This window comes from Puma concolor, chromosome B1 (genome assembly GCF_028749965.1).
Source record: "Puma concolor isolate L17-30 chromosome B1, mPumCon1.1.hap2, whole genome shotgun sequence".
NCBI classification, from domain to species: domain Eukaryota; kingdom Metazoa; phylum Chordata; class Mammalia; order Carnivora; family Felidae; genus Puma; species Puma concolor.
The window spans coordinates 82,310,937-82,326,840 of NC_141670.1; the positions used below are offsets into that span (position 1 = coordinate 82,310,937).

Consider the following 15,904-nt stretch of genomic DNA (forward strand, 5'->3'; position numbering starts at 1 on the left):
CAAGTCCTCAGACTACCTGCATCTTGAATTAGCAAGACACTTATTTATTTATTTTTTTTTTTTTTAAATTTTTTTTTTCAACGTTTTTTATTTATTTTTGGGACAGAGAGAGACAGAGCATGAACGGGGGAGGGGAGAGAGAGAGGGAGACACAGAATCGGAAACAGGCTCCAGGCTCCGAGCCATCAGCCCAGAGCCTGACGCGGGGCTCGAACTCCCGGACCGCGAGATCGTGACCTGGCTGAAGTCGGACGCTTAACCGACTGCGCCACCCAGGCGCCCCACAAGACACTTATTTAAAAAGGCAGATTCTTGTGCCTCATCCCACATACATAAAGTCAGAAAGTCTGGAGTTTGGGTGCAGACTCCCTATGTCTCTAAGTAGCTGTGAAACTTGAACTTCAGTTTTCTCGTTTTATATCAAATTTCTAGAGATTATTCCTCATACCCCTAAAAACTCTATATAGTATCAGTTCTAATGCTCAGCTATACAGATTAAAATGACAATGATATAGAAGAGACCAGCAGGGCATTACACTAAGCTGACAGGAAAATTTATGAAGCGTCCAAAGTTTTGGCCAGGTGGCATGGTATGACAGAACAAGTGTTGGCTTTGGATCAAGACTGCCAAGAGTGCTGGGTGTTGAAGTAGACAGTGTAAGTTCTCACCAGTGTCTGTAGGGATAACAAAACAAGCCCCCCAACAGCTCTGTGGGGCTCTGGTGCTGCAGCACAGGGCAGGCTCTCAAATGCTGGCTCTCTCCCTGTCTCCTCTCTTCCCACCCTTACCCCAGGTACCATTCTGCTGCTGAATGTTTATTTAACTACCACAGAAGGAAGGTGCTATGTTATTAGAGCTTCAGAGCTTGTTAGAGGAAGAAAAACTTCAGAATGTAAACTAAAAATAACAGGAGAAAAAAAAAATCCTTCATAAGGTGTAATCGGAGGAGAACAACAATTAGAGGTGGGTTTTAGTTTTAGACTTCGGAAACTGGAACCCCTGCTCAGCTATTTACTATCCAATTATCAGAACTTCACTTCTTACAAGAAAATGGGAATAGTAGTACTTCTCACAGATTTTCTCTTTAACATTTATATGGTGCTTATCTAGGCCAAGTGATGTAAGAAAACTCATTTGATCCTCCTAACTCTGACCTACATAGTCATTACCTCCACTTTATACAGATGGATACACAGGTATGGAGATTAATTTGCCTACGAGAATATAACCAGCCACAATGGAGACAGGATACAGACCTAGGCATCTGGCTCCAGAATCTAGGCTCCTAACCACTGTGCCATAGCGTCTGTGTGGCACAAGCAAGTTCCTGGGCTATGGAAGGCATTCAGTGAAGGGCAGTTACAATTACACAAGCAGCTGGTGGGTCATCGATTAGACACTATTGATATGTAAATGACCATCCCTAGGGGTCACACCAGGCTGTGTGGTTTAATTTGTAATTGCAGCTGAATGTAATTAGTTCTCATTATGAGTTCAAATTTGATTCCATTAAATATACTCCATGAAACAGATACTTGTTATCTAATGATGATTACTGACCAATGGGAGATAAACATAAATAAAGCCTCTATACACACCTGAAACACAGGTGTGGACTCTCACTTTACCATTATGGACCCCAACTTCATGCAGCTGGTAAACAGCTGAGATTACATACTCTACTATTAAAAACATTAGATACCCCTCACCTTCGTTATATTGGTTAAAGGGGAAAAAGCTACTTCTTTGGAAAGCAGTGCAGTGTAGTGTAGTGGTTCGACCATGGATCTTGGAGTTAGACTTCAGTGTGAATCCCCAGATGGCCTGTTACAAGTTGTGTGACAACTTACTTAAAAGGCATCTCAGGGGGCGCCTGGGTGGCGCAGTCGGTTAAGCGTCCCACTTCAGCCAGGTCACGATCTCGCGGTCCGTGAGTTCGAGCCCCGCGTCAGGCTCTGGGCTGATGGCTCGGAGCCTGGAGCCTGTTTCCGATTCTGTGTCTCCCTCTCTCTCTGCCCCTCCCCCGTTCATGCTCTGTCTCTCTCTGTCCCAAAAATAAATAAAAAACGTTGAAAAAAAAAATTAAAAAAAAAAAAAAAAGGCATCTCGGTAGCCCAGGTGGCACCTCCACAGCTTACAGCTGTGGTCAGTATTAAATGAGAATACATGTGATGTGCCAGCACGAGTCTGGCACAGAGCAAACATAAAAAGTTACTAATTTAATTTTCACTGTTACTATTATTATTACTGTAACTACAAGCATTAATTTTCCAAAGATGTGTTTAATGAAAATGTACTTACATTACAAATTTCATTTTTATTCTCAAAATGTACACGAAAATTATGTTCCTTACTTCAGCCAATGTTATGTTTCAAGAATGCATACAGCCTTTCCACATTCATTATTTAATTCAATCCTTGCCACAACCCTGGAAAGTAGATACAATCACACCCTATCTCACAGGTGAGCAAACACCAATTCAAAGAGGACAACTAACTGGCCCAAGGTCAAAGATATCAAGTGTCAAAATTTTAGTCCAGGCCTTGTGACCCAAGACTCCTCCTGACCATATTTTAACTTTATAACTAAAGAGAAATAAATATCTGCTTTAAATGGTCTTATTTGTCCTGAATATCCTAAGGAACTCCACTCCACATTTACCAGTCAGCAATTGGCATTCTACCATGAATAAGAGCCCCTCCCTTTCCCCTCGATTTATTTATCATCAGCGTGGATTCCTGTTTTTATCCCTAAATGGTTTATAATTATTTTCAGTCCATAATTATTTTGTTAATCAATTTATCTCTGATTGAGCCAGGGGGCAGCCCCTTCAGACTGACCCCTGTGTCCTTATGACATGCTCCCATCAGGTTGTTGGGGTTTTTTTGTTTTACATAGCTCATTTTAAAATTAGCACTTCCTTTTCCAATTTAAAAGTTGCAGGTGATACTGTTTCAAAAGCATTTACCCAAAACTGTTCCCTAACTTGACCATCATACTTAAATATCTGTCTGGCACACCACCATACCCTGGATAAACTTCTTAGACACTCCAAGAAAGTGTCACAGAAAAAATACTGCTGAATCTGTTACAGGGCTAGCTAGACATAACTGTCAGTGAAATGACAGGGAAACATAACGGAGAAAACATACAAGGCAACCCCACTCTGTTGTCTTACATAGGTTTACTTTTACTGTACTAAAAGCTGCCCCCAAACCATTTACAACAATCACAGGCTCTCCTTTTGCCTTACTGTAAGTGAAGATCCCAGACAGACAAGCAGGCAGGAGGTGGTCAGGGAAAAGTGACATGTGACTCTATAAACCAGACCACTACTTGGATAAGAAATGCCTCCTTCGTGTGGAAGGGTTAAGAACTATGAAGACATCTCTTTGAGAGGGATGTTAGAACTGAGGTGGTGAGGCAGAACGTAAACCTGACCTTCTTCCATTGTAAGGTCTCCTAAGATTCCAGGGCATAAAATTGATGATACAAAGAACTGGGGGAAATGGACACCTGGGTGGCTCAGTCAGTTAAGCTCCAACTCTTGATTTCAGATCAGGTCATGATCTCAAGACTAGTGAGTTCAAGCCCCACGTCAGGCTCTATGCTGAGCACAGAGCCTGCTTGGGATTCTCTCTCTCCCTCTGTCTCTTTCTCCCTCTCTCTCTCTCTCTCATAATAAATAAATAAAAATTAAAAACCAAAACAATACAAAGAACTTGGAGGAAAATCTGACAAACAGTCCTTTGTTGCCCTAAATCTTTTTAGTTAAACATGGCCTGTGTTTCCAGACTCTAGATCTTTTATCATGGAAGTTACAATTACTTCTAGTTATACAACCCACGTCACTTACAACAGTTTTATGAAGAGCAGACTCACATTAGAGTATTACAGGCAGGATTCGGCGCTAAGGTCACAGGAATGGAGAAATCCTGTTGAGGGCACTGATAATTAGGAATGTGGAAAGGGTGAGCAGCAAGTGAAATGTTTATCTGCCCACCTCCCACACATGGGGAAGAATCACTATTGACACAGTGGAAGCCCAGACCAGACTAAACTCAGGGGAAACAGAAGTCTGCAGCCTTTCAAACCAGTCCTAACACCGTATCTAAGAACTACACTAATCCCCTGCCAAGCTGGCAAATTAACAACATTGGGTGTTGGTTTTTCATTTTTTGTGTTTTTTTTCTTTCCTATTCTTCAGACCCTCTGAGATTTTTTTTTTTTAAAAAAACGTTTATTTATTTTTGAGTGAGAGAGAGACAAAGCATGAGCAGGGGAGGGGCAGAGAGAGAGGAAGACACAGAATCTGAAGCAGGCTCCAGGCTCTGAGCCATCAGCACAGAGCCTGATGCAGGGCTCTAACCCACGAACAGCGAGATCATGACCTGAGCCAAAGTCAGACGCTTAACTGACTAAACCACCCAGGCGCCTCTAGACCCTCTTAGATTTTTCACACTGTGCTCGAGACTATGGTTGCCCAAAGTACCCCAGCTCTGCTCTTTAAAATAAACATCTTCTCGGGGCGCCTGGGTGGCGCAGTCGGTTAAGCGTCCGACTTCAGCCAGGTCACGATCTCGCGGTCCGTGAGTTCGAGCCCCGCATCAGGCTCTGGGCTGATGGCTCAGAGCCTGGAGCCTGTTTCCGATTCTGTGTCTCCCTCTCTCTCTGCCCCTCCCATGCGCATGCTCTGTCTCTCTTTGTCTCAAAAATAAATAAAAATGTAAAAAAAAATTTAAAAAAAAAAAAAAAATAAAATAAACATCTTCTCTTTCCTTCCCAATCTCTTCCCCAAAGAAACTCGCTTTTCTAACTACTAGGACAGAGGTCTAATCATTTGGCTAATTCAAGATTATTAGGCATGATGTTGAGTTTTTCAGGAGAATATTTCCATTTTGAAGTAGAAAAAGATAAAGTGATGAGACATACATTTTGGGGAAAGAAATCTCCAGTCTTCTTTGAGCCTCTGGATATCTAATACCAAGGAGGCTAGAAGTTAACACTGAGATAATCAGCCTAGGCATTAAATAAGCCAATCTTCCCTTCTGATTCTCTCATGTTTGCAAGTATCCATCAAGAGCAAGAGCACAGGGCACTCCAACATGGGGCAAATCACCTGTCACTCCTGTACCCAACCACATAAAACATTCACAATCCTACAAAAAAAAAAAAAAAAAAAATCACCGTTTGAAGATGTTCCACATGTGGGGATAAGAAGCCAAAAAGCACAACTCACAGGTCTCATTTTATTTCACCCAAAGCTAGCTAGCCTTCCTTGGAAGCCAAGGTTTTCCTTTTAATTTAAAATATTATTTTCACACAATTGCAATTACTGTATAACTACATCTTTCACTTATTATGACAAACTTTTTATGGCTTTCAAAACTGTTTTTTCTTCATCAGCCATGCTTTTTGTGTTTTGTTTTTAACAACTGCTAGTGGGCGAGTGTTCCTTTGGCCCTATAAACTAGCAATGGCGGATGGGAGAGTGCCAGAATCTGAATGAATCAGAAAGATGTGAAAATACCTTCTCTTGCCCACCTAATGTTGCAGAGACAGAAAAAGGATGAAGTGGAAGATAATGGTCAGGAAAGCAAAAGGATGAGGAAGATACTTTGTATAATCTGTATAGTCGTAATTATTTCCAATTGAAGTGTATTTGTCAACAGAAAATCCCATCTAGAAACAAATCACATAATTGTCCAGTTATCTACCTCAATTTATGTAGTTTTAAAAATTTTTGTAAAAGTAACCTATTGTAACTGCTCTTTCTTATGTTCATCAATTAATAAATAGCACAATACCAATGCCCCCAAATAATGCACTAAAAACAGTTGCTCAGGAAAAAAAAAGAATTATATTAAACTTCACATTTTGCCTTTAAGAATATGGAATCTGCTAAAAGATTTGGGTATAAAATCCTATGCATAATTATACTACTTCATCTGTTTCTAGTAAGATGGTAGATGCCAATGATAAAATTATCAAACACAAGTCAAAGGCCAATGATAATATCTTGGAGAAAAATTCATCATCTAAACTTCATGCCCCCTTGGTTGTGTACTGAGCTTGTACAGAAACAGAATTTTCAAACGAGAACTTCCACATGGACAAAAGAATGGAACCCTGAGTAGACTCTGAAAGAGCAACTGCAAAGGCCAGGGACATTCTCCTTGCCCCAAGGTAGACATTTTCCTTGCCCCAAGGTATCCTAAGGGCCTCAAAGTCTCTTCCCCACCACCCCCCTTCACAGGTACAAATGCTTTGATATGTTCCTCTTACAGCTTTCAAAGCATTCTTCTTTCACCTAAGTATTATATACATCTCTCTCCTACACCAAAAGTATTACAGAACCACCCAGACTAAGACACAAACATATAGAAGCTATATAGAGCTGTATATCAATCATAGCAACTCTTACGGAATGCATATGTGCTTATTTTCCTCTTAGTCTTGACCTTCCATTTTATTTTGTTTTCACTGGTCTAATACTTTCTACTTTAGTGTATGTCTTCTTATAAACTGATTTAAATCCTGGGTACAATGAAATATACGTATATATCTGCACTACCACATGGTCTGGAACACAATGTCAAGATGTGTTAGAGATGAATGAGCTTTTTTATGACCACTCTCAGCCTTTTAAGAGTTAACTGCACCCCCCTGCCCGACTTATACTATTTGATTTAGCAACCTGTGCTATCATCACATACCAGCCTTTCTTGGGCAAACACGATTCGTGAGGAGTTGTATATGTGCCATAAATGTTTAAATGAAGAGAAATTTAGATGCAGATAATTATAGGGGAAGATGGTTAATTTTAGGTGTCAGTGTGCCTGGGCTACAGGATGCCCAGATAGCTGTAAAACATTTTTCTGGCTGCGTATGTGAGTGTGTCCCCAGAGGAGATTAGCATTTCAATCAGTAGACTGGGTAAAGATGGTTGCTCTCACTAATGCAAGGGGGACATCCCCCAATCTGTTTAGTGCCTGAATAGAACAAAAAGGCAGGGGAAAGGCAAGTGTGTGTGTGTGTGTGTGTGTGTGTGTGTGTGTGTGTGTGTGTGTGTTTTAGCGTAAGCTGGGACACCCATCTTCTGCCCTCAAACAATCAATGCTTCCGGTTCTCAGACCTTTGGACTAGGATTGAGACTTCTACCACCCACTTCCTGGCTCTTCAGCTTATAGAGAGCAGATCACGGGACTTTATGGCCTCTATACTTGTGTAAGTCAATTCCTATAATAAATCACTTCTTATATGCATGTATCTATATATATCCTAGTGATTCCATTACTCTGGAGAACCTTAATACACATGTCATAATGCTTTATTTTAATTTTTAGACTTGATTTTGTTAATTAATCCAAAATCTTCAGGATCAATGATTATATCTTGATATCTGGCTTACAACTTCAGTTATCAGACTCCTATGTATCAACATTCAGATAAACTTGAAGGAAAAGTCAATACTTCTCCTCCACTCCAATCTTCCAAATGAATATACTAACACAACCCTAAAAAGGAAAAATTTTTAATTGTATGTAAGTTTTTGTCATCATTGGCTCAAGTAAAACCACATTTGCAGTGTGAAGAGACACAATTAAAAAAAATTTTTCATTTTGGTTTTTTAAAATATTAATTTTATTAAATCTCAATCCTTAAGTATATGTCTTTTTAATAATCTGTGTGTAAAATAACAAGTACACATAAACATCTTTGCTGCATTTACCAAAGTACAATGGTTTTCTTGAGGAAAACCAGTAGTGTGATTGAGTCCTGAGGTGAATTAGGGGCTTTTTCACAGTTCACTATTTTTTATTTTATTTTATTTTTTTAAATGTTTATTTATTTTTGAGAGAGAGCGAGCGCACGCACGCGAGCGGGGAATGGGCAGAGAGGGAGACACAAAATGTGAGGCAAGCTCCAGGCTCTGCGCTGTCAGCACAGGGCCCGAAGCGGGGCTCAAACTCAGGAACCATGAGATAATGACCTGAGCCGAAGTCAGACGCTTAACCGACTCAGCTTAACCGATTGTAACCCAGTTACACTGAAGTAACTGTAGACTCATTTACATGCAGTTGTAAGAAATAATTCAGAGAAATCCTAACCTTTATCCAATTTCATCCAATGGTAACATCTTGCAAAACTATAGAATAATAAAACAATTTCAATATAGACATCAATACCATTAAGACGCAGAAAATTTCCATCAACCCAAGGATCCCTCATGTTTTCACCCTTTTACAGTGACACCCACTTCCCTCCTGCCCACCCCCTTCTCAGTCCCTGGCAAACACTAAATTCATTCTCATTCCTAGAATTTTAAGACTTTCTGAGATAAAATTTACCAAGCCACGAATTACATGGTGACTGAGGCAGATAAAGAGTCAAAACTCTCATTCAGCCAAGTATATTTTAACAGCTGGGAGCCATTTTACCAAAAATGGAAGAACCAGAAGGTTGACTCCAGGGTGTTAAAGACTGAAATAGAAATCTCAGAATTTCAAATTCAGGTTTAATACAGCCTTTCAAGTTGATTAAGTTTAAAGTACAGAAAACAGTTTTCAAGAATGATGTGAAAAACATAAACAAATAAGGCTAATGACAGGAAGTCTCCATAAAGGCATGTTAATATCCATAGATAGCAATTGAATGGTCTTCTTAATACCACAGTTAGATGACTTACTTTACGACTGTCAGCATTTAGTTGGGTAAAGAAAAGGAAAACCTATATTTAACCCAACCACTAATAACTAGCCTTAATTCTAAAGGCTACTAAAAGTCCAAATAAACAGTCACCTGTTACATCATCAAGAAGGTCATGGTCAGAAACTGCATGAACTTTCTTTCCTGTAACTGTTCACACATTGTAGAAAAAGAAATCCTTAATATTTTTTTACTTTCCCAAGATAAATTTTTCAGTGATGGTCAAGGTAGTACCTTTCACCAACAGAAAGGTTCTTCCCCATTTCACACTCTTTACCATTGTTAACTATGATGAATACAAGTTACTGCACAGTGCTTGTGTAACTTCTGGTTTTCCCCCCACTGTAATTTTTAGACTTCTTTATTTATAACAAAATAAATGACATAGGTTAAAAAAACACAATTCCTTAAATCCATGAAAGTATTTTTGGGGGCGCCTGGGTGGCTCAGTCAGTTAAGTGCCCAACTTCGGCTTGGGTCATGATCTCCTGGTTCGCGGGTTCGAGCCCTGCGTCAGGCTCTGTGTCTCCCTCTGTCTCTGCCCCTCCCCTGCTCCTGCTCTGTGTCTCTCTCTTTCAAAAATAAATAAACATTCAAAAAAATTAAAGAAAGTATTTTTGGTCAAAGAAACATTAAAAGGACAATTCTAAAACCTGCACTGGGCCAAAAACAAAGCATTCACAATTCTAAAACCTGCATTGGGCCAAAAACAAAGCATTCCTTTCTCCTCGACTCCTCCACCTCCTTAAATACACCTTATGACATTTTATCAGAGTGCTGATCTTAATGAATATCAGAGAGAAGGGAAGTCCTGGAAGATCGGGTCAATTTTATATCTGTAACAAAACATGCAAAGTTCAAAATGATGAACGAACAACTTCAAAGACAAACCCATTACCATCTCTTTTCGATAAAAGACAACTTCATCTAGTCAACTGGACTTGACTTGTCTAGGTACCTTAAACCAGTGGTTCTCAAACTGTAGCCTGCATCAGAATCACTCACAGAGCTTGTCAAAACACGGATTCCTGGCCCCATCCCCAGAGTTCAGTTCAGTAGGTCTGTGCAAGGGTCTAAAACTTTGCATTTCTAAAAAGGTCCCGAGTGATGCTGATGCTGCTGGTCTGGGGAACACATACTTTGAAAACCACTCCTTTAAACTAGAGACACCCAGTTTTTGTTGAATTTTTCTCCAGAGATCTCAACAGGAATCTCTGCAGAAAATACCGAGTCTGGGAGACCTAACTAATGCTTAAACTGCTAAATTGCTCTTTGAAATAATTTATCTGAGCTAAGTTGTTACATAGTTCAAAGTAATTCTGTGTAGAGTTGTGTATCTGCAGCTTAGAATTCCAGACCCCTTGAGGTGCCTGGGTGGCTCAGTTGAATGTTCTACTTCAGCTCAGGTCATGATCTTACTTATCTTGAGTTCAAGCCCCACATTGGGCTCACTGCTGTCATCACAAAGCCTGCTTCAGATCCTCTGTCTCCCTCTCTCTCTCTCTCTCTCTCTCTGCTCCTCCCCCCACAAGGTGCAGGGGCTGCTTCATAGCGGTCTCTGGAAAAAGGCCATTTGTTCTTATTCCCACATTAGTCACTTTATAATATGAAAAATATAAGCTAAATCCTGATGTGTTCAAATTCAACAGATCTTGGCCTCAGCCTCAAAGTTTTCTGGAACTATTCTATGCATGCCTCACAAGATTTTTGGCTAACAGTTGCGGGGGGGGGGGGGGGGGACGACAAAATGTCACCTGTAGTCTCAAATGCCTTATTTTAGCTGGTTTTCCACCCATCCCACCCCTGCCCAACAAACCTTCTATAAGTAAGTTACTAAGAGCAACAAAATCATCTCAGTATTAATTTTTAACCTAAAGAAAAACTTTTCGCATGAACCTAAAGAAAAACTTTTCGTCGTGTCAGAGGTGTTAGTAATAGTGTTATTTCATTGTAAGTAGTGAAATAAACGAACAAGGGAAGATGATGTTCAGAGGGCATAGGCAAGCTGAAAACTCATTTCCAAAAAATGGACAAATGACCATACAAAGATATTACAACCAAAAAAATTTATTGAACTGTGCTAGCTGCTTAAAGTAGAAATGCTAATAATACATATGGGCCCTACCCTCACAGTTTTATTTATTTGCTATCTTGCCAGGAAGACTAACAAAAAGACAAGTCTAAGTGTGAGGAACATTATGAAGAAATTCAGATTGCTACAGGAAACAGAGACTACCCTATCAGGAGGGTAGCAAAAGAGGAATCAAGAGAGACTTCTCAGCAAAGCTGAAACCCATTAAGCTTAGAACTGAAGGATAAATAAGAGTGAGCTAGACAAAGAGGGAGGAGAAACAAGTTACAGACAGAGGAAAAGAACAGAGCGTTCCCATATGACTCAAACACACAAAATATGGAAGAACGGGCAAAGAAGCTAGAATAGCAGGCAGGCAGGACCAGAACGTGCAGAGCTCTGTGTACTAGCAATGGGAAACAGGAAGATCACAGGATCATAACATTCATCTTAAAGAACTCTCTCTGTAGTGCAGATATTGGCCTGAAGCGAGTGACGGGTCAGGAGGCACAAGATGAATTGCTGAAAGGGTGGAGAAGAGTGGCAGGAATGTGGATGGAGAAGACACAGTGAACCTTAATTGTCTGACACATAGGTTACTTAAATTTATAGGGACCTCAGTTTCATCATTAATGAAGTAGGATTAGAATCTTCCCTGTATACCTCCTTAAAGTTACTCTGGTGAATCAAAAAAAATCCCACACCTAAATAATCTTGTTTGTACATATTACTTGTATACACTGTTTATTTCTTCTCCAAAACTCTTAACTCCATCTCAATTTCTGGCTAAAAGCCCATGTATCTCTGTGTTGACTTTCTGCTTTTTAATTTACCTCACAGCACATATAATAGTTACTAAAGAATATCTGCATTAGAATAAGAATTCAGCAGGGGCGCCTGGGTGGCTCAGTTGGTTGAGCATCTGACTTCGTCTCAGGTCACGATCTTTCAGTTTGTGGGTTCGAGCCCCGCGTTGAGCTCTGTGCTGACAGCTCAGAGCCTGGAGCCTGCTTCAGATTCTGTGTCTCCCTCTCTCTCTGCCCTTCCCATGCTAACCATCTGTCTCTGTCTCTCAATAATAAATAAATGTTAAAAAAAAAAATTTAGAATAAGAATTCAGCAAAGTTGGTGGAAAAAAGCAAATGCAGTCTTAGCAAAGATCAAGTCTAACAAAATGTAACTTTTAAATGGATACAATAAAAACCAACTAGTTATCTAGACATAAATCTAAAGAAAGATGTACAAGAATTATATGGAGGAAACTTAAAGAAAAAGACCTAAATAAATGTAGAAAATGCAAAATTAAGTCAATCCTTTGCAAATGAAACCAATGGAATTCCAAAAAAATTTCCAGAGGATTTTTCACAGAACTTGACAAGGTAATCCAAAAGAATATAACACAGAAACCACAAAAATATAATGTTGAATGAACATAACAAGTTGTGGAAGGATGTTCCAATATCGGTAACTCTTCTAAACATATAAAATAATATTATGTGTTGTCATGGATTCAGACATACATAATAACAGTATAAAAATACACATGGGAATGATGACATCAAATTTTAAGCAAAAAATTCAGAATAGTTACTGAAGGGAAAAAAACTGAATCAGAGAGGCCAAACCTAGAGTTTGGGTTTTATTTGTAATCTTTTATTTCTTAGGCTAAGTGGATACAGAGGTGTTTATTATTATACTATTCCCTAGTCTTTAAACTCTTTTTGTAGGTCTTAAATATTCCATGAAAAACCAAAAACTTTTTTTTAAAAACCCACAAAAACAGAATGCCTTTTATTTGAGAATGTTACTACATGATCTAGCATAGTAGTTTCCAACACCAGTCCAATAGCTACTCGACACCATCTGAAATATTTGTTAAAAACATGGATTACAAGGCTGTGCCAGAATCAGAATGTCTGGGAGGGGAGCCATGTGATTCTAATGCACAGCTTCATTCAGGAACCCTTGGTAACCACAAATCATTAATAACTAATCCATCAACAAAACGGGTTCCAATCTGACAATGAGATATTTAAGTGCTTAAGACTGCCTAATTACTTTCCAATTGATGCAAACTGTCTAGAATGGGATTCTAATTTGAGGGCAAAACCATACAAATTTTAACGCATATTATACCCTCAAAAAAGGTCATACACGTAAAAACTAGGAATATCCTCTAAAGTAATAGCATCTAATGATTCCACAGCAGATAGAATTCCCTCATATCCTCCACAGGGAGCAAAATTCCACCAGAGATGATAAAAGATGCTATCTTTTTTTTAATTTTTTTTTTTTAACGTTTATTTATTTTTGAGACAGAGAGAGACAGAGCATGAACAGGGGAGGGTCAGAGAGAGAGGGAGACACAGAATCCGAAGCAGGCTCCAGGCTCTGAGCTGTCAGCACAGAGCCCGATGTGGGGCTCAAACCCACGAACTGCAAGATCATGACCTGAGATGAAGTCGGACGCCCAACCGACTGAGCCACCCAGGTCCCCCAAAAGATGCTATCTTTAAAAATAAAGTGGTACAAGTCATTAGCAATTGCACTAAAGATGTATTTCCCTCAAGTACACAGACGGCAACCCCATGTTTCTTCTCTTTCTGAATTTTATTCCTCTGTAATAAAATCACAGCTAAGTTTATCTAGAGAAATTCAGAGGACCAATGAGAAACATAAAAAATAAATTTAGAAAGAAAACCATTCATTCATTCATAATTAGAGTTGTCAGTACTGCTATGACAATTTTGCCTCGCTCCTAAGACACAAAATTAACTAGAGAGGACTAAGTCGTTAGAAAGTACAAAATCTTCAAGGGCTGGCACATTTTCCCCTAATATTTAAAAATCACAACTAGGGGCGCCTGGGGGGCTCAGTCAGTTAAGCATCCCACTCTTGGTTTCAGCTCGGGTCATGATCTCACGGTTCATTCGAGCCCTGTATCGGGCTCTGCGCTGGCAGCGCGGAGCCTGCTTGGGATTCTCTCTCTGCCCCTCCCACATGCGCTCTCTCCCTCTCAAAATAAATACATAAACTTTTGTAAAAAAAGTAATAAAAATCACAACTAAAAACATGGAAAGGGATTATCTTCGTATTTTAAACAACACGAATCTGCTAAATACATCAATATAAAAGGACTCACTTACCAGGACTTTCTACTCGCTTATAGTGGTAGGGATTGATGCACACTTCCTTCTGCTTGGAACCAAAAGGAAACTCACAGCATTCCAGTGGTTTTAGTTCATGGTGGCTCTGAAGATCAGGCCAACGCCACACTCGGCAGTAAATGACATGAGGCAGTCCCTTCCGGTGGGAAACTTGCAGCCTGCCGTCCAGAGAGCGGGGGATGGTGACACAGTTACTTGGCTGCCCTGGGCAGCTCAAGGCCTTTTCCAGTTCCTCCATGGCACCTTTCTTTTTCTTCAGTTTTTTCACCAAAGCATCAACAGCTTTCTCTGCCCATTTTTCTTCTTCATCACCCTGTTTCCACCCAAGAAGTCTCTTCACAGCTGGACTTGTGAAGGAAAATAAACTTGTCACGTTCATAATGACCACACTAGTTCTACACTCCTTGTGTATGGGGAAATACAGGAGTCTCCAAATGAAAAAGCACAACAGAAGAGATTTCACTTTATTGACATAGGATTCTCTGTAGCTTCTTGGTTTTGAGGTCCCAAAAAGTAGAAATTACCATGCCTAGTGCTTTAAAAAGTAATCCAAAGTCAGCACCTAGAAAAGAAAAAAGGGGAAAAAAATGTTTAAAATACTTGCTACTACAAAACCACAATTCACTGCACAATTACTATAGGCCAGGTACTATTTTAAGTACTTTTATGTATTACAATATGTTATGGACTGAATCATGTCCTCCCTAAAATTCATGTTGAAGCCATAACCCCCACTGCAACTGTATTTGGAGATGGAGCCTCTAAGGAAGTAACTAAGGTTAAATGAGGTCATAAGACAGGGGCTATGATCTGGTAAGACTGGTGGCTCTACAAGAGGAAGGGCTCCCCCACTTTGCACACACACTGAGGAGAGGCTATGTGAAGACTCAGAGAGAAGACAGCCGTCTACAAGCCTGTGGCAGAGCTCTCACCAGAAATCAAACTGACTGGACCCTTGATCTTGGTATTCCCAGCCTCCAGAACTGTGAGAATAAATTTCTACTGTTTAAGCCACCCAGTCTGAGGTATTCTGTTGCAGCGGCCCAAGCAGACTAACACTTAGTTTTTTTAAACAGTCTTCACAGTGAGGTAATACGGTCGTTGCCATTTTACAGAGACACAGTTTAAAAAGTAGTAAGTTACTGTTCTGAGATAGAAGCAGTAGACACCTTCGTGCAAAAAAGTCCAAGTTATCAACAATATTGTAATGCTTTACATTCAGATTCATTGAGAAGCTCTAAACATGTATTTCAAAACAGACCTCAAGCAACAAAAACTGAAAGTGACAGAAAAACATACAGTGGTCTTAACATCTGTTTTTGGTTTATTCTTCAAGTATCTTTATGCTAAAAGAAAAAGTAGTTCTATTTCTACTATGTAAACATTATAAGATTTTAGGGTATTTATTCAGTAAACAAGCCTGTGCCTATGGGCCATAGGGCAAGTAAAGTAGGAAATTTGGTTTTTATTGATAGGAAAGGAATGGAGCACATGAACACATACTGTACCAAATTCTTTAGTCCAGCTGTCTCAATCAAGCCTTCCAGTTACTCCTCACCAGACAAAAACAGAAAAGGTGAGAAAGCTTAAAGAGGGAAACTTTGCACAAATTCCAGCTAAGATATAGTAGAGCATGTATCACACCAACCTCCCCCCAAGAATCACTCTAAAAGCTAATAAAATATAAACAAACAAAAACGCCCCACTTTAATTTTAAATACATCAAAGAGCAACCAAGGTCCTCAGGACTAGAGGGCCAAGATGCTTAGAACAGAAAAGCAATGAAGTGAGCAGAACATTCTCTTCTGCTCCTCTTCTCAGGGCCCTTACCAATGCCTGCACTGTAAGTAGCAAGAGGCCTGGTAGCCTGAAGCTGAAGGGGGCTCAAGAATGAAGCAGAGATTTCAGTGGCCTCATAGGGGGAGACCCCAAAGGGGCATGCTCTAGTGTAAGGG

At 39.8% G+C, this 15,904-nt stretch overlaps 1 protein-coding gene across 1 annotated transcript in view; it reads right to left on the minus strand.

Annotated features, from left to right (window-relative positions):
* SMAD1 (SMAD family member 1) overlaps positions 1-14,511 on the minus strand; it is a 47,586-nt gene extending 33,075 nt beyond the window's left edge. Inside the window, exon 1 of the mRNA XM_025921510.2 lies at positions 13,929-14,511. Within this exon, the coding sequence (XP_025777295.1) occupies positions 13,929-14,328 (400 nt within the window). The 5' untranslated portion in view covers positions 14,329-14,511. The remainder of the gene's footprint in view (positions 1-13,928) is intronic.
* Positions 14,512-15,904: the final 1,393 nt, after the last annotated feature.